The 19869-nt window shown below is 44.3% G+C and overlaps 1 protein-coding gene across 2 annotated transcripts in view; it reads right to left on the bottom strand.

Moving 5' to 3' along the window:
- Positions 1–361: 361 nt before the first annotated feature.
- The window catches only part of pappa2 (pappalysin 2), a 44330-nt gene continuing 24822 nt past the window's right edge, over positions 362–19869 (bottom strand). Inside the window, exons 9-23 of one of the 2 annotated variants that reach the window (XM_048262973.1) lie at positions 17669–17797; positions 17228–17313; positions 15121–15314; positions 14557–14697; positions 14316–14451; positions 13648–13822; positions 12755–12917; positions 12166–12343; positions 10796–11009; positions 9607–9775; positions 8853–8985; positions 8431–8540; positions 6709–6780; positions 2659–2757; positions 362–908 (exon numbers count right to left, since the gene is read on the bottom strand). In XM_048262973.1, the coding sequence (XP_048118930.1) occupies positions 801–908; positions 2659–2757; positions 6709–6780; positions 8431–8540; positions 8853–8985; positions 9607–9775; positions 10796–11009; positions 12166–12343; positions 12755–12917; positions 13648–13822; positions 14316–14451; positions 14557–14697; positions 15121–15314; positions 17228–17313; positions 17669–17797 (2107 nt within the window). In that variant the 3' untranslated portion in view covers positions 362–800. Of the gene's footprint in view, positions 909–2658; positions 2758–6708; positions 6781–8430; positions 8541–8852; positions 8986–9606; positions 9776–10795; positions 11010–12165; positions 12344–12754; positions 12918–13636; positions 13823–14315; positions 14452–14556; positions 14698–15120; positions 15315–17227; positions 17314–17668; positions 17798–19869 lie in introns of those variants that run through there. The other variant, XM_048262982.1, reaches the window with a different exon arrangement.

The following is a 19869-nucleotide window of genomic DNA, read 5'->3' as shown; positions in this document are numbered from 1 at the left end:
GGCACTTCTGCATTCGCTTTGCGGCTCTCTATCGGCTATAACCGCACTATGTAAGTTTGCCAGATCGGGTAGCGGATCTGTAGTTCGATGGAATGAGACATAAGAAACTACAAATTTGACTTGCATCTGATGTCGCAATACATCGAACTTTCATAAATCGTGCAACATATTCTACCTTGTCTGTGGACATTGTTATTTGCAAAGCCGGTGCTGGATAAACAAATTGCGTGCGTGCGACAGACGGAAAGTTCTTTGGTGATGCTTTAATGGCTTAGGTAGTTGTTGTAGTTTATGCTATGCAATGGTATCACCATTCATCAGTATTAAATGTGTTATGATCAACAACACATGACAATAAAACTGTGCTTCAGATAAATTTATTGATATTTCGATAGGACACAAAACAAGCTAGTACTCTCATAAATGTACTTAATATTTGTATAAAACCTCTGAAATCAGATGTACCTTACATATTCATCTAACTAGCATGTTTGCAAATTGTTCCATAAGGATAAAGGACATACATTGTTGTGTGATATGATGTTAAAATAATCTTTTACATCTACACCTACTTCTATGTTAGAGATTGTCCAAAATATATTAGTGAAGGTTTTTATAGATTAGTATAACTTTATGTGCACTTCTGAAGCACCTGCTACTTGATATACTGCTTTTGGCTACAACATGATCACCATGCCATTCTGTGATGAGAACATGACAGAGTTAATTTGTATTGCCCATCTGCGAGTTCTTTTTGTCTCATTGGAGCTGTCCATATACAGTAAATCTTTTCCCATCACTCAAAGCTGTCCTGGGTCTGTTGGTTTGCCTTTGTTCTTGTTCTCCTCTACCTCAGGATCGCGGCAAGTGCATTCATCATGATCACAGTCCACTCCAAACTGAATGACCTGTCAATAAATAATAATTTAATATCAGTTAGTCAGTGAAAACAGTTTTGATAGTCAGTTCAAATTTTAGTCAGTAAGTATTAGTAAAAACCTGTTGGCTATCACATGATAAATTAAAAAATAATGTGCAAACATACTAATGCACTACTAAATAAAAAAAAAAACTCAGGAACCTTCTTGAAAGACACATGAAAAAGATGGCTGAAAGAGAAACAGGTGAAATCACTTCAAAAAGCTGGACTGTGTTGAAACGTGTGAAGTCGTGTCAAAAGGTACACCACAGGAGAAGGTGGTGAAATCATGTCTTAAGGTGCACCATGGACCAAAACTGTGAGAGACCATGAATATCTGGGAAAGGAAATCCACCAAAAGAGGTGAACAGATGAACATGTGTTTAGAATCAACGGGACGAGTTGCCAGGGTCTTGTCCAGGAAGCATGCCATCACCACAGGTTGCAAAATAAACTCAGATGCCCCGCAAAAGCAGACCGTCTCAAGAAAAGTAAACATGAAATGCAACTTCAGGGGCTAGCACTGATTTCGCCCAATGTTTACGGGAGGTAATTGTTTCATTGAGGGGGTAGCAGCTGTTCAAAGTGGGGGCTGAGATCTAGATCATAGTCACCCTGTACTGCCCTGCCATTAAAACGACATTTGTTTACCATGGACAGTTTCTTTAAACGTGTCTGGTTGCTTCACTGATCAAGGTAGTTGAACTGGGAGGCAGCTGAGATTCCTTTCCAATAACATTTTAATGATGCAGGAGCACGATACCGAGGATTTCCATTCTTTTATGAACAGAGCTCAAGATTTGTTAGTTCTGGCCGCTATACGTGGTATCTTTATGACATTTCCAAGCCCGTCTCGTTTCTTCTGACACTCAAATGAAATGCCTCTGCAGGTATCCCTTATTTTACAGTCGACCCGAATTCTCAAGAATGAACACAATGCGTGTCCATGGCTTTGGGCTGCTGAGTTTGACTAGACTACAGCTGTTGAAAAAATGTATGTTGTCCATCCCATGGACAGAGCAATGGACAGAGTGAGTGAAAGTAGAAAGAGAGTCAACATGCAGAGAGAGAGAGAGAGAGAGAGAGAGAGAGAGATGCTGGGAGAAGGGAGGGAGTGCAATAGAGAGAGAGAGAGAGAGAGAGAGATGCTGGGAGAAGGGAGGGAGGAGAGAGAGAGAGAGAGAGAGAGAGAGAGAGAGAGCACACATCCTTCCAACAGAGTTCTACATCCTTCCATTCATTCTTTCATTTCCATTTTCCAACATCCGTGTCACTTTCACCTGGAGGGCACCTTCGAGACCCCTTCACCAACCCTGAGTGGACGGTAAGCGTTGTGTCCTTTTTGTGTGGCACACGGGTGTGTCCAGCGTGCCGTGCGTGTGTGTACACTGGCACTGTCTCTCCACTGGACCCACAGTGGCAGGATGCTGTCGCTGGTGGTTTATTTCGCTTTCTCAGGGCCCACTCATTAAAGGCCTGTTTTACTGTCGCCCATGACCACTGCCATCTGGCCTTCCCCTCATAAAAGAAATGTTAACTGGAGCTTTATTTACGATGACCACTCTTTCCCCTTTAACTCACTCGTTTCGAAGAGGGGGAGTCTCCCGCTGCTATAACTCATGGTGTGAAACCATGGCGAGACAAGTGGCTTTCAGTGTCGGGAATGTGAGTTGGGGGGCATTAGATCACTGAGCGAGGACATGAGGTGTAGACAGGAGGCAGATCTGAGATGGGATTACCTTTCCGGTGGAAAGCGTTGAAGGACAGCAGTCTCCGCCGTCATACTGACAGTATGCCCGGTTGTTGATGGTATCACACCAGCCGTCGCCTCCGAATGGCTAAGAAAGAAAAAAAGAAATTATGGTAGATCATTTCTCTGCTTCACACACTTTTTTAAAAAATAAAACCACATCGTTTGTGCCATGCACTGCACTAGTCTGTTTTTAAAAAAAAAAAACAGGATACAGAACAGAAAAGATTATTCAAATTCCTGAGGTCCAAAAATCTACCCAGTCCACCTCTCTCAATAAGTGATTACAGTAGCATGCTTTATTAATGGCCACTGAGCTATATATGCAGCAGGTCTGAATATGTTTCCAGCTGTGCCCGAGGAAACTTCCAAAATTCCTGTTTAGGAGTCACAGCTTCATTCGTGAGAATCTTGCCATTAACATTTTTTTTATATAAAGTTAAAAAGAGTCCAACTGTCTACAAAGGTGCACAATTATCAGCCTTAAGTTGCAGGAAAAACCTTACAAGCGTCATAATGACAGCCTTTAACTTTTTCAACTTAACCTTCAGCCTTGCGAGCCAAAACTAAGAAAATATGGGGTGTCTGCCAAAGATACTTTTGGCTTCTTCTCAGGCCATGGAGTTCTTTCAAAGCCTTCAGGTTGTACCTGACGGCATATCACAGGGTGAGGGCAGCTGCTGAGAAGATTTCTGAGGAACTTCACCCTGGCGAAAATGTTCCTTCCTTCCCCAACCCAACTGCCAAGTCATAAACAAATATAATTTTTCATTGTTCTGTTTTGGCCTTTCAGCACTTGACAGCGATTAGGTTTGACTCTTACATGAAATGGTTTGTGCTTTTAAGTTAGTCTGGTAGACAGCTACCCCTTTTTTGTGAGGCAGTCAAAGTTTACATGGGCATTATTAGTGTTAATATCTGCTCTAATGAAGTAGCTCCAAATATGGGTTCCCACTTTTGTAATGCCAGTGGTTGAGGTTTGATAAGAAGCTACATATTTTGTCAGGGAATCAAATAAAAAATCAGGTTCCAACGTGAGAGCTTGAAGAAATGTGTTACAATAAATGGGAAAGGTTACAGGAATGTAGATTCCTGAGCCAGTGGGGAGCTTTTGCCAACAAACGTTAGGCTAAAGTTGAAACACTGCATACCATTTGAAAATGGACAAGGAGTGAGGCCAAAACCATCTGACCTGTGCCATGTGAACATCCGTATTTTACCCTTGTGGCCAGGAAACAACACAATAAAAAAATAAGATTTCGAGAGTATGACCAACTGAGCTCTTCGCATCAATGTGTTTTAACATGATGTCAATACTTGTAAATTCCGTTGGCCATACAGTTTATTACAGATTAGAATTGGAACCTACTGCTGAGTTGTGATTTGTTTCTTTTTCCTCCCTCTATATGGCTAAGATTCAGCCCTCTTTCATCTTTACTCGCCTGCTGTGAGTAAGGTACATGCCTGTTTTATGTCTGAGTCACTCCCTGGATGTTTCCAGCTGATAGAGTGGTACTTCAGAGGTCTTAGGGGTTAAAGACATTGCTGATTGAACTATCATACTTAAAGTCAGGCTGGTGTGTGTGTGTGTGTGTGTGTGTGTGTGTGTGTGTGTGTGTGTGTGTGTGTGTGTGTGTGTGTGTGTGTGTTTGTGTGTGTGTGTTTGTGTGTGTGTGTGTGTGTGTGTGTGTGTGTGTGTGTGTGTGTGTGTGTGTGTGTGTTGGAGGTGGGGGGAGAGGTGGGTGTATTTCATCATCTTAATAGTGTTAAAAGAAATTATGAGCTTCATCTATTGTGCCCATTCTTGGACATTTCCCGGATATCTGCTGGAGAGGAGGCATATTTAAAATGTCAATTTTGGCAAATTACAGCAACTTATCTTCAAAGACTTTCAAAGGCCAAAATATAGTCCTGTCATCTGTCAACAACAGTTTTGTTAGGATTTTTTTTTTCTTCTTAGGATTTTTTTTCCTTCTAAGCAAGAATTTCAACATCACTTATGAAATATAGAACAGACGACTGATGATCTTGTTCTTTCCCAGAATGCACCTCTAGGGATTTGGGTATCCATTTGTTATTGTCGCCGTATCCAAAGTGTGATTTTAGAGGAAGTAAACTTATTGAAAATGCACCCTCCGTGACTCACACAGAGAGACAAAAAAAGAACAAAAACAAAAAAATAAAAAAACCTGTATAACAACTGTTAAACAAGGGTATCCTGGATGAGGGTTTGTTTAAAGTTCCAAGTATCAGAGAACAAACAGCAAACGAATATTTGCCCTGACACAGGAGACATCAAAACAACCCAAGTGTCTTTTCACCTTATGTGGCGCTTTGTGAAACGAATTCCCTAAACCTGCCATAAAACTGAAGGGGGAGGCCACGCTCCACAAGCCTGCTGACCAACCATGTCTAATGCTAGGTGAAAGATACAATAAACAAAATACACTCCATGGCAACAAGCGTTGGTGTTTTGAGGCCCCATGTTAGTGCTGGCATTGCGCTTCACTGAAGTATGCACCTCTTGATTGGGACTCCCCAGACTTCCCGAAAGGCCCCTAATTATGTTTCCCCCCCATTTCATGTGTGATGTAAACTGTTTTTAAAAATAATCTTTGCTTTTGCGTCAAAACAGTTTAGGTAACCTCTCTGGATGTATTGTTCGGAATCGATCCCAGCACCCCCACCCCTACATCCAGCCTGCACCTCACAACAATGAAGATATTCAATTGCTTTGCTTTCATATTTGTCTTGAGTTTCTGTATTTACGCAAAAATACAAAACATCTTATTTAAAGGTGAGGACTTTTAGACTCATCCTTGAATGAACATGTCTATAACTATGCAATGATTCATCCAAATTACCAATGAATTTAATGTTTGAAAAATCTTCCTCTGGCATGTTAATGATGTGCCATCACTGATATCTCTGATGTGAGTAAAGTGCTAATAATCTCCGGCATATCAGGCATTTTGGAGGAGGAAGTGCCAGCTGACGAGGATGAGGAGAGGGAGAGGGCCCCTTTGACGAGCTTGCATGAGATACCAGAGATGGCAGCAACAGTACAGTCGTACTGTTTGGGAAGATTAGCATTCAGCATGGATCATCACATTTTCAGTCTTTAGATATTCATTAGTGGTTGCTTTAACAGTGTTCTTAAATATTTGAAATATTGCAAAACAAATCATACACGTTTACCTACATTTTTCTGTGGCTCAGATAACTTTCATTTGTCAAGCAGTCAGGCAACATTGAAAAAGAAAATGTTTTGTGAAAAAACACTGAACATTGTAAACAATGAGACTCAATGAGTTTTAATGTCATCCGAATATATATTTCACTGATCTATAGGCAAACCGACATGCACTTGTTGAACATAATATATATTAAATTATAAAATAAGAGAAATTCTTCTACCAAAAATAACACTGCAGCTGGTTCCATCCGAGAACAGTTTCATCTGATACCACTTTGGTGAGAAACAACAAATCCAAGAGGTACGTACATAAACACACGAATCATCAGACAGAGGGATCAAATAATACTGATTTACTGTTTCGTCTTTTTTTAATCAGGGAGAGAACTGCCAGCTTGGCCAACGGCTTTCCACTGAGCACATCGTTGGCTCTTGTTCCTCATAGTCATTCCTCTTATCACTCAACATTCAAATGATGCTTATCAACTCCCATCAGAGCCACACAACAATTCCAGACCCCTCTGGACAAAGGTACTAGCTCTGTCAAAGCATTTATTTTTTTCTAAGATTATTCATCACTCATACCATGGCAATGCTGACACACCAGCTTGCACCCCTTAAAGAATAGAGCGTTGATGCCGTCCAACCTGAAGTGATGCGTAATCCTAAACACTGTGAAGCCCAGAGGGCAAGCAGCAGGACTGCACTAGGAGGTGGACTCCAAACAATACAATTTCATGCACACAGCTTTTTGATTATCTCAGGGAAAAAGATATTTGGTCAACTGCAACCGTGAAGTTGTGAGGCAATTAGAAAAAAAAAGCTAAATGTTTACTCACTTACCTCACAGGACTGAATACAATGGATGCTCTTGGGATCTGGGTACCATTTCTTCATACCAGTGCAGACAATACTCTGTGAGGGAGAAAGAAATACTGTTGTTGTGACCCAGCAACACTTCAGTCCACAAGGTAAGGGTCATTTGGATGTGAACAGCAATAATAAAAAAAATTATGACCACTCATACATTTAAATTCAACAGACCATGATAAGTCAGAGAGCTGTAGAATTGTATATCCTCTTTTTATCTGTAGAACGAATTTAGAATAACTGTCAACGAGTCTTAAATGATGTCAACATCTTTTTATGTTTTCATGCATCATGTTTTCATGTATCAACAGAGGCAAAGGTTTGGGCATGAAAACCAAAGGGCTTTTTTGTACTGTATCATTGTTCAATATTGGCGGTTCATATGAGACTAACATGATATCCCAGTTACTCTGAGCATCTTAAGTATGCACACCGCACACCATTACGTTATGTGCACTCCCTCCAAGAGCACAAGAGCATGGCTGCACAATAAGCAAAGCAAGCCCGTTTCGTTTCCCTCAGGACAAACGGCTATTTTGTCCAAGTTACAGAACATGGCAGAGCTCTCCCTCACATGTGTTCATCTGGCCTCGACTGTCGGGGTAGGCTGTTCGCAAGGGTTTCCAGGAACACGGGTCCCCCATCTAAGATCCATCTCCCCTTTTCCATGGCCTTTATTCCATCATTGTTACCCCAACTGACAAATACTTGGACGACGTTCTTGGAAAGCCGAGCTGATCTAATGCTCTGACACCCCAGAATCAACACAGACGAAGGCTGTCACCTTGAGGAGCCCTTGGCGTGGTGTGTGGCATTGGATTCCCCCCCTACGGCCCCTCCACCCGCCCACCCGCCTCCCACTCTCCCCTTATCTATCTCTTTGTGGACAGAGCGGTCATATTTTAGCCCACAGATGAGGCCAGACAGGGTCAACGCTCGCTTTCACAATGACGGTGGTGCGGGGAATCTAGACCTGATTTGGCAGGAGGCACCAGGCAAACACAATCCCACATATCACTCGGAGGTGCCAACAATGTGACTCAACCGATCAAACTCCAATCCAAACTATTCACTTTTGAGGTTCCTCTGCGCCTTGGGGTAAACGTGTGACCACCCAACTACTCGTCAGAGGGCAGCTCACTACACTCAATTTGTACGTAGAGTGATTCTAGGAATCCTTAAACAGCGTCAGGCATTCTTGAAGACAAAACAAAACCCCGCTACCCACACCGAAGCCTTGGAATCCATCGCCATAAAAAAGCTTGGTGAGCTTCAAGTGATCTGGAATAACAGTGCTGTGATGTATTGTGCAAACAGGAGAAATACCTTCAGACCAGCTTTTTGTGTACGCACACACACCACACGCACACGCACACGCACACGCACACACACACACACACACACACACACACACACACACACACACACACACACATACAGTACTTCACTTCAGTTGTTGACTGAACTTGCGGATTAAAATGAGTAACAGATGGCCACAAGCAATAATCCTTTAAGTTGCCTTTAAAATTTACCACAAATAGCATTGTTTACACTGTGGCTGCTTACGAGGTACAACATAAAATATATCATGAAACATGATGAGAGTCAAATAAACCATTTTGGTAGGACAGCACCACCAGTAATCCAGCCAAAGCAAATGAGACACAGAGCTAGAAGTAAGTAAATCCCACTCACCTCAGCTTTGCTGGGTAGCATCCAGTGCTTGACTGTGTCAGCAGTGGTCCCATTGGTCAACACCACTGGGTCGCTCAAGGCCACAATGCATGTTGGGTAGCAAACAGCACCTGTAAGGACACAACGGGTGGGCTTTCCTTAACTCAGGTCAGCATGAATGGAAATGTATTTGTCTGCAAACATCCACAACTCTCCAAAATAGCCTACTTTTCCAGTTCAATGGCTTGACAAGACATGACAGTTTGCGTCATGAGCAAACGCAGCACTGTTCTCCAAAGGCTTGGATGCTAACACACTGTCGAGTGAGTTATTATGGGCTATGTTTAATCCTGTCTGAGTTTAAAGGAAAGGAAAAGGAATAGCAATAGAAAGAAAGAAAAACATCATTGCATTTTCAGTAGCTTTTATGCAGGCATACTGACCAATACTGTAGCCATCTTCACACATGTACTCCACCAAGTTGAGGTCAGCTGGCGGAAGACAATCGCCCTCGATATTTTTGCACATGTGCAAGTCCTCCGTCCATCGCCCGTCTTTTGTGCAGCGAATCGAGTGCTGTTTGGACAAAGTTTGAATTCTGGATTTGTACGCTGCTTGCATCATATAGTGAAGAGAACACAACAGGGAATCTCGTTTGATCTGTATGCTCACACATGAGACCAGGTTGAGTGCTGCAATTCATCATTTCACCATAACTCACAACCCTGAGGACTCTTTCCATTTTACACAACAATTTTACACAGTTAAGGAAAACATAAAGAAATCACTGCATATTTTTGCACACATAACCTTCAACTGAAATATTGACAGATATGACTGCCAAAACCAACAGGTCCACCACAAAGTACTACAAAATGTACTGAACCAGGGCATCAATACAAAAAAGAACTGCAGTTGTTAAGGAATTCCTTGCACTTCATATGCAGGAATGCAGTATTTTGGCCATGGAAAAGTTGCATTGCAACTACATTGTACTGCACTTTACTGCGAAATGCAGTATTTTGGACATGAAACTGCTTTGTGCTGCATTGTACTTCAGAATCTTGAATTTCCCCTTGAGGATCAATAAAGTATATATCTATCTATCTATCTATCTAGAATAACTGCAGATTAACTATAAATCCTGCGTTATCCCCTCTGTGTCATAATATGATGAGGAGAACACTGTGACGGCACCTTCTCTGCGAGTCCGGGACAGTGGAGAGTGCAGACCGTGTCAAAGTCCAGCCCGTTGGTGCAGGTGTACATGCCCTCGAACATGGCGGGCAGCACAGGGCACGAGACCGGGACGCAGCTGCCCGTCTCCCATCGGCCGCCCTCCAGACACTCCAGCTTCAGAAACCTCCTGAGAGAAAGAACGGAGGCGACAGAGCGCGGCATTTAACAACAACAAACCACAACCATAAGCAGCAGCACTGCAAGGGGCACAAGGCTTATAAAAACAGATCATCTGCTTGAGCATCTGCTACTGTTTAAACGTCTCACTAAGACATCTGTGTGAGTCGTCCCGAGTGCTGCTGGAATAACATTAAAGTTGTGCAGTGAGATGCGTTCGCTTAATGAATTTAAGGCAACATTGCGTAACTGCACATCTGTTCAAGCTTAAGAAAGAGAACCCTCACTCAACAAGACAGTGTGCCATGTTCTTCACATTTTAGTCATTTTTGTAAGTGGCGGCGAGTCGTGCTGCTGTTGGTGTACATGTCGACATAATCAAATACATTCGAGAGAGACATTAATGAAGACCATTAGTAAACCATTTATAAGTCTTGCTGGCGATCATATGTGCCATTAATGCCTAATTAGAAGTCGTTAAAACTCATTCGCATATTTTTACAGCAGGTTAAGTGACTCATAAAGGCATGGCAGGTGCAAATATTTGCCCTTTCCAACATTTTTATGCTGTGCTAAAAATTATCATCAGACTTGAAAGAACTGACCTCGTCAACCTCACTCGACAATGTCAGCACACACAGTCAAAAGATATTGCTGACGTGAATGAAACGTAGTATTGAACCCGTGAAAAAGGTGAGTTTTATATTAACACAAAATACTTCATTAGAATCATGTGAAGCAATCCGGTAATGAGCTGAGTTATATGTTCTATGAAATTTATCAGCATAGATATAAAACTGAAGCCACAGTTAGCCCACAATGAGTCTAAAAATACCCCCAGTATAAAGACCCAAATGTTTATGGTTTCGAAAGATCTCACTTCATTGGAGCATTTCTTAACCATAATATAAAGTATGCACAGTTGGACCCATAAAATGTCCAAAATTGTTTGCTGTCTATGGGTGGTCATAGTTTTTAAGCCATGGATGTTATGATAACCTTGAGGAGTAAACTTGAAGAGTATACTTACTTTCTTATTTTCTTATTTAGACTGTCGGACACATAATATCCAGGGATGCATTTGTAACGGCAGACTGTCCCCACGTCGTGGCCACTACCATCACACTCGGGCACCATGAGTCTGGCATTGGGCACCACTGGAGGATCTGGACACTCTGTCTTACAGTAGGCTTCAGGGTAGGACCAAAGGCCATCCTCCAAACATACCAATGTATCACTGTCCCCTGAGAAGTTCAAGCAAAGAATTTAAATTATTCAGCCAAACAGGAGCACTTGTGAAGAGAGGTACAATTCTGATTCAGTATCTATGTCTGGTCTGATTTCTATTGTCTGTATCTGATATCTATAGTTGTTGTTATTGTTGTTGGTGGTGCTGTCAATTGTATGTATTACTTGAACACATGGTCTCAGTCCCCTTTCGGAAGTGCAAGTACTGAGACATGATATTGGATACCTGGCCTAATATACCCCATCCTAACACAACCCATTAGACGTTGTTGACTGTGAGAGGTCCTGAATACATAATAACGCTTGCCATCTCTATCATGACAGAGGAGGTGTTTTGGCTGATGGATGCTGTGTTTCTTTCCAATCTTTCCATCTTAAGTAGCCCCCTCACGGAACAAGAGGGCCCCTAAACACGCCGGTGACCTGTGGGAAGCCCTGCCCCGAAAGAGCCCCTGGGCTGGGGGTCGGGGTGGTTGAGGGGTTCCTGTCGGCGTGCTCGCTGTGGTCGGCGGGGGCCGCAGGCCTCTCGGGCCGGTGTTGAATTAGATGAAACACTCTCTTGTTCTCTCCTCTTCCCTTATATCCTCTCCCCACCTGTGCGCAGGCCTCCTACCGCCAAGCCCTAGTTTCCTATTTACACAGTGGAAGGCAAGGGGCCTCCATCCTCTGGCACGCAACCAGCGCAGTGCTGCCAAGCAGACATCCCGGCCCTGAGCAGGCGGGAGACCTGACACACACACACATGCACACACACACACACACACACACACACACACGCACATACACCTACATGTACCGAATACACACAAACATACTGTACACACACACACACACACACACACACACACACACACACACACACACACACACACACACACAGACATACACCTACATACACGGATACAAACAAACACACGTACAAGCACATGCACACCACACAAACAGACACACACACACACACACACATGGATTCACACACTCAGTGACTCATGTTTACTTGCATTTCCACTAAGACTGCAGCAAAAAAAAACGCTTCAACCTTTTGAGCAAATAAACCACTGACTTTTTGGGGCTTGTTTCTCTGAATATCCTCAGCTGTAAGGTGAAATGTCTATGTCTTCTATTTACATGCATGGAAGTGTCCCTCTGCACCTTGTAAAATAGCAGGGGCTTTGCAGGAGAAGGAGCACTGCTTTCCAAACGTTGTGCCTGACGGACATGAGAAGGTAGCAAAAAAGACGTGCGATTGATCGGGCAGCCCACAGTCCACCGCCTGGCACGTAACCACCCGCTCCCACACGCCATGACTGCAGCTCACATTGATGGCTCGCTGAAAAAGAGAAGATCAAGATAGACATACAAGTATTATGTGCATTTGTATGTGTTTGTGTCTGAAAGACAGACAGAGAGAGAAAGAAGAGAAAGTGAAAGTAACAAGAAAAAGAGATCTGCATCTTTGTCTCATTAACACACAAACATTCTACCTACACTCTGTCTCCCCCTGTGGAGGAAAGGGAGAAGAGGACATTGCAACAAGGTCAAGGGTCAAACGAATACACTAGTGAAACACACGACTGCTGCATTTACTTAAAGGCAAGATCCACAGCTGTTTTCACCTAACGATACGGCGCTTGATTCCACATTCTCATATGGTTCACCTGTTCACCTGCCAACACGCTGTGGCTGGATGAGTCATGAGCCCCTACCGTGGTACACAGCACGAGAGGAGCCGTCTGCTCACCTGATGGGATGGAAGGCCTTTGCCGCTGAGGACGCCGAGCGTGTAGCCGTGGTGGCAGAGGACCGAGCAGCGGGTCGCATCGGTCCCGGCGGTGCATGTAACGAGAGCGTGCTCGATCTGCAGTGGCCTGCAGCTGCCCACGCCACAGGGTCTGCGCGCACACCTACCGAGACGGACACAGGAAACGAGAGAGAGAGAGAGAGAGAGAGAGAGAGAGAGAGAGAGAGAGAGAGAGAGAGAGAGAGAGAGAGAGAGAGAGAGAGATTAGTCAAGCCAAAGATATTACTATTGCATAGATATCTGTGGAAATACTAAAAGGTAAGAGCATTTTTAAAGATGAGAGCCAAACACTAGAACTGTTATGTTATGCATGTTTCTGTGCCAAAGTGTTTAACTGAAATAACTGCATTTTTCCTCCATGTGACATTTAGCTATTGTTTATATACCCACATTTTTGTATGTGGGGCTGTGTACTGTATGTATACATAAGGGATTTCAATGATAACTGTAAGTCTGTGTATTGTGTTGTGTGTGGTGTGTGTGTATGTGTGTGTGTGTAGTGTGTGTAGTGTGTGTGTGGTGTGTGTATTGTATGTGTGTTGTGTGTGTATTGTGTGTTGTGTATGTATTGTGTGTGTTGTGTGTGTATTGTGTGTGTTGTGTTTGTATTATGTGTGTGGTTTGTATGTATATTGTGTGTGTGTGTGTGTGTGTGGGTGTGTGTGGTGTGTGTGTGTGTGTGTGGTGTGTGTGTGTGTGTGTGTGTGTGTGTGGGTGTTGTGTGTATTGTGTATTGTGTATGTGTTGTATATGTGTTGTGTGTACGTGCTGTGTGTATGGCTTGTGTGCACATTAGCATGTGGAGGTCATGGGAGAGCACACCCTCAGCGCACCCAGTCAGGGCAAAGGCGCTGAAGAGACAGGAGGTGCGCAGGGCCACGCCCGTCACGCCCACGAGCGCCGACGAGAAGTTGAGCAGCACGGCCGAGGTCAGGAAGAAGGGCGCGCTCAGGTTATGAGTCACGTTCACCACCAGGGGGTTATGCTGGCACGACAGCTCAAAGTCACCTGTGCAAATAAACACACAGGCACACACACACACACACACACACACACACACACACACACACACACATACACAGAGCACTTAAAGGGTACAGACCACTGATGGATCCACAAGATGACACACACACACCACGCATTGGAAGATGACACACACACCATGCATTGGAAAACTTCAAGATGCCTCCTTCCACACAGCTGGGCTCTGATCCCTTTTGTGACTTTGTTTGCTAACGAATACATTACTTGTGAGTAAGATTTCCACGCTGAGTACTGAATGCTGGAGTTCTCATGCAAATATCTGACTTGATTTAGTTTTATTAAGCTGGTGACTGAATGGAGTGGACAGTTTTATGATATGAGGGCAATAAAAATCCAAACGAAAATGATGTTGTTTATACACCACCACGCCTCAGTACATTACTTATGCATGACAAAATGTTATGTTTTTTCCCCCCACTGCTTTGTTTGTGTGCCTGTAAAGGAGATGAGGGCTTACCGAGCGAATGGTTTTTCCCATTAGTGTCACACAGCTGAATGGAGACGGTACTCCTGCAATGGTCGCCATGCCAACCTCCGTCGGACGTCAGATAGACGATAACGGAGGCTGCCACCCCCGGCTGCTCGAATCCAACCTTTAAAAAAAAAAAAAAAAAAAAAAAAAGCGATTGTTCCATAATGAAAGTGCTATTGTCAGGTGCCCCTCCCTCTCCCCCATGGAAGAGTGTACAGCACAGTACCTTGAGCCACACGGGCTGCTGCTGCTGCTGCTGCTGCTGCTGCTGCTCATAGTAGCTGCCCATCTGGGACGGAGCTGTGCATGGAACCCATGCCTCTTGTGTTACTGCGTTGTCTACGTCCATAGTCTGGGACTTGCACATCTGAGGGTGGGAGACAGACCGGCCAACAGGCATCACACAGACAGGTATGACACAGACACGCCACAAAAAAGAATGTGTTTTGTGTGGATAAATATGTTCATGTGATGCCAGCGAGTCGTTAATCACTGAACATATGCCCCTGCTGCTTAGAGGACATGACAATAAAATATTACTCATAACTATCAGCTTAGCCAGGACTATGAGCTTAGGTGACAGACATTACATCAGGCATTAGCAACAGCGGTATCATACAGCAACTTTCATCTTCTGTCAGTTATCAATGTAATGTGGACACATCCCGATCATATCATTGAACACCCATTATCACTCCTCGTGTCCTTTGTGATAATAGGATATGGTATGTGCTAGTACACAGTGATGACTAGTGTCGGCCGAGAGCAGTGAAGTGTAAAATCTGGTTACCTGGGAGATAGACGGTTCCCCCGTGGCTGCGGCGGCTGGGCATCGCTGGTCATGGTGGGACGCCCAGGCGGCGGAGGCCCACTGGTCCGTGTAGCCGACGGGCGTGAAGTAGCCGCAGTCCTGCACACTGGAGCCCTTCTCGAACTCCTCACACACGCCATCGCCCTCAAAGACGTAGCACAGGCTCGGCTGACCTGTAGAAGACCGAAAGAATGCCCCCCCCCGTCCACCATGGTCATTAACCTGACACAACAGGAATGCCAAATGCATTATAGTCACGAATGAACAGTGGAGTCAGCTTCCAGCCATACCCCCCATACAGTGACCCTCTGCGTGTCCAAATCAATCTGGGGAGGACAGGTCTTTGAAAGCGGCCCATTTTCACAGTTGGTTAAATAAATGAAAGCTGGATCCGAAATATGCGAATGATTTCATGTGCAGGAATGTGTCGACTGGAGCGATTGTTTGCTTCATCAGATGGATGTGTGACAAAGACGTGCATGGGGAGGTAAGAAAAGAGAGGGGAGACGCGTGCGTAATAACCCAAATATTCAGTAGGAGATGGACTGAGGGAATGATGTCAGAATCGCAAACTCGGTGTTGGCCATCGCTTCGCCTCGGACAGCTTTCAGGTGAAATGGAGGTGAGTCATCGCTGAGGTGTTTGGTGGGCACAGCTCTTCAAAGTCTGAGCCTTTCAAATCGAGTCCAACACCAAATTAAAACCACATCATCGCCATCAACCCCCTGACTGCATATATGCATTTCAGAATGGCTGACGGACAACACCTGTGGCTAAAATCAGACAGGGGGTGTCGGGAGAATGTGTGTGTGTGCGTGTGTACGTGTGTGTCTGTCTTGGGTTCTTACTAGGCTGTTCACACCACAGTCTGTTTCATAACACTGCACGAAATGCCTGATGTTATATTTGGACCCATGTCTCAGGCAGATCCTTTCAATCCAGCAATTTACACTGATCTTAACACCCCAAGATTGGTTACAAGTTGTGTTGGAAAACTCAAATGAAATGAAAATGATTGCATGTGAGTCAGTCACTGTGCTGGGCTGTCACACGGCTTGGATTAGTTGTGGTTCCTCTAATATGTAACTATACATAGTGAACTGTTTTTTTCTCTCTTCCTCTCCAGTTCATGTTTCATAGAAAACTCATGGCACATGGAAACAAGGTTCTAAGATATTTGTTTTTCATTATGGTCTCACTGACGTTCAGAAAACTAATACTCTAAAAGGTGTTCAAAAGAACTCATCTTCCACCAAAAAAATACCATCCCCATCCAGTGAATACCTCACACATATATAACCCTCCATAAACAATATCAACTGACGATTCATGTTGCGATATTGTTACTGCAATCTAAATCTAAATGTTAGTGAGGTTGACCATTCGCATGTGAATTGCCTCTCAAAGAGGTATTTTTTAACCCTGCTTTGTAGATTCTCACATCATGAGATCATTTTCACATTGAGTAAGTGTAGACAAGGGCATTGTTACTATGGCCACACTTCCCTGTGCTGTGCTGTGCAGCGCCTTGCGTCCACGTTGCCAAATAGCAAAATGAAAACCAGAGATGTAAAACGGCACATAAACCGCTCTGCTTTATGCGTGTGGAAATCCGCCTGAAAATCACCAAGCTTCCATCAATCCACACACCACCTCCAAATTACTTTACACTTTACTGCATCCCACAGAATCCAGTACTCCCAGCAAGCAAAACAACAAAACAAGCTGATTCTTTCCGCAGGGGGGGGGAGGGGCTTTTCATCCACAGATAATTCTTAAGACTTTTCATCCAGCACATTTTCTTTATTTATACATCGTGGTTGCAGGTCACAGGTGCACAGATACCTCTGTTACAAGACACATGTTTGGCTTGGTCAGGAAATCACAAGCTTGAGCTGAACTCTGACTGTTCTGAAACTGCTAACAATTATTCAAGTGGATGGACCCCATAAACATACTGTGTACCTCTCGTCAGAACAGCGCAGTGGTCAGAGCATCCAGCCAGTGCTGGCCGTGGCCATCGGCGGCGTCTCGGATCACAGGCCCCACCGCACCCCCCACCCCCGGCCCCCAGAGTCTGACTCACCTTCACAGTTGAAGCCTGGCTCCATCAGGCATTTTTTCGAGCAGCCGTCTCCATCCAAGAGATTCCCATCATCACACCTCTCCATCCTGAAGATATACAGACATACAGACAAAGAGAGAGGGAGAGAGAGAGGAAGGGAGGGATGGATGGAAGTAGTGAAGGAAGAATGGAGGGAGTGGGTGAAGGACAGTGAGAGCGAGAGCGAGAACGAGAATCAGGGGAAGAGATCAAAAGAGGCCATGGCTCATGCTGCACATGTTTTGCATGTGCTGAAGCCCAGATGGGAGCCCAGATCGGCTCGCTCACTCCAACGGCTGTTCCGGCGAGGACTCCAGGCCAAGCAGCTTCCAATACACATTAAAGTAGTGTGTGTGTGCGTGTGTTTATATGTGTGTGTGTGTCGGCAGAAACGGACCGGAGGTAGCAGAGGCACATACTGACCCTTGCAGCAGGCCGTCCCCACAGAAGGGCTGGGGGTGGCTGTAGAGCAACGGTGGGGAGAGCTCGCTCAGTCTGCCATCAGCATCCACCTGCACCCGGTACTGGTACTGCAAACCCCTCACCACATCCCTGCAGACGGCACACACAAAGGAAAGCAGGGTGTTACAAGACACGGGGTGTTACAATTAAACACAAACACACACAGACACACACACACACACACAATGTGTGCATTTGCACATAGACACATTTATGTGAAGATGAATAACACATTTGTTGGCTACAAATCAGCATCCTACAAAACAGTTTGCTTTACCTTGAGCACTTCAGCGCTGTGGGAAATGGATTTCCATCATGACTTTAACAATGAGAAAGTCACTTTGAGTAGATTCCTTCTATAACATGTGGCCCATTGCAAAGTGTAACAAAGTCTCTGATAACAGTAGAATTCAGTAGTCAGTATTCAGTAATAGAGACATCTGACCAAAAAGAGAAACTTTCCTGTTTCTCTGGACATCAGCAAGCTCTGTCCTTGGGGCAGGGGGAACTGACCTCAGCGTCTGTGGAACAGCACACGGTGTGCTCTGGGTCTCCTGTACCTGCCCACATCGACAGGCTTTGGAACTATAAATACAGCGTTTCTACATTTCACTTGTTCCAGTCAGCCGCAAGGGATGCCTACCAGCCTGTTCCCTCCGAGCGGCCGCCAGCCCGGCTCCTGTTACCCCCCTGTACATATTTATTAATAATGGATCACTTCCAGGGGCGGGTGGAAGAGCTGGCCTCAAACACTCTTCTCCATTCTCCTTATCAAACATGTGGATGAGAAGTCGGTTTTTGCCAAAGTATTTATATGTCATGTGTTTAGTTTTGTTTATTTTTTTTTTTAGTATAGTTGTATTTTGTTTTTTAATCATGTATTGTAAAATTCGAAATAATGAAATGATAAGAACATAAATGTGGGTAAATGTAACTTTAGGATGACACAGCTGAGGGCGTTAGCGAGAGCTTAGGTGAAGTCTGGGATGTCTGCTCTGCTCTGCTCTGCTCTGCTCTGTGTGTGGATCTAGCGAGCGATAAATCCTCTGGCGTGTGTAGTGGCAGCAGCCTGCGCTGCGCGAGGAGAGCCGTGTCCAGGAAGTGTCTGGTTTCGCTGCAGTCCTCTTGGTGGCAGTGCAGCACAGCCTCCCCTGGTGCTGGTTCAGCGCGACCTCCCCGAATGCAGACCACCTCCCGCCAGGACTGCTACTGCCTGCTGTTGTTTTCTCTCTCTCTCTCATTCCCTCTCTCTCACTCTCTCTCTCAATTCAATTCAATTCAATAAGCTTTATTGGCATGACCGTTCAAAAAGAAATAGTGTTGCCAAAGTAAATTCAGTACAAAAATCAGCACACAGAATAACATAGACAGATAGACAGACGCACACACGCACACGCACACGCACACGCACACGCACACGCACACGCACACACACACACACATACACACATATGAACACACACACATTTTAATTTGTTACAACATATTTAAACTAACCTTTGTTTGTATAAATATACAAAACAAATCAAATAAACAGGAGAAATGGTGTAACAGACAGACTGGAGTCGAGGGCAGTTTTGTGTTATTGGGCGAGCATAGTTTTAGGGAATGCCTTCTCTTACATTGTGGAAGAAGGAAACATGGCATGCCATGAAACCTGGGGTGATTTTTCTGAAGCTTCCAAAGTATTGGTCTCTTTGGGGCTGATATTTATCAAACTATAGAATGAAGTGCACCTCTGACTCTATCTCCCCTGTCATACAGTGACCACATACCCTTTGCTCTTTGGGTAACCATGCTTTTTTGTGTCTGCCTTTCTCTATGGCTAGACTGTGGTTACACAGCCTGTACTTGGTGAGGATCTGTCTCTGCTTTGTATCTCTGACAGTGTAGAGATATTTAGCCAATTGACCATCTTTTAATGGCCTTTTAATTTGTCTTCTGTTTTTGCTTTTTTCTTTTGTTTTTCTTCTTATCTTGGCTACTTTTGTTTAGTTGTAGAGCAATGCTGGTCTGAACATAATCTCTCTCTCTCTCTCTCTCTCTCTCTCTCTCTCTCTCCTTTTTCACAGTGTGCTGTCTCAACTTTTCACTGTGACATTCTCTCTATTTATCCCACTATATTCTCTACTCCCTTTTTTATCTCTCTCCTTCACTCATTC

The sequence above is a fragment of the Alosa alosa genome, chromosome 1 (assembly GCF_017589495.1).
Source record: "Alosa alosa isolate M-15738 ecotype Scorff River chromosome 1, AALO_Geno_1.1, whole genome shotgun sequence".
Taxonomy (NCBI): Eukaryota; Metazoa; Chordata; class Actinopteri; order Clupeiformes; family Clupeidae; genus Alosa; species Alosa alosa.
The sequence above is the reverse complement of the archived record's forward strand: the minus strand, read 5'-3'. Positions and strand labels throughout refer to the sequence as shown.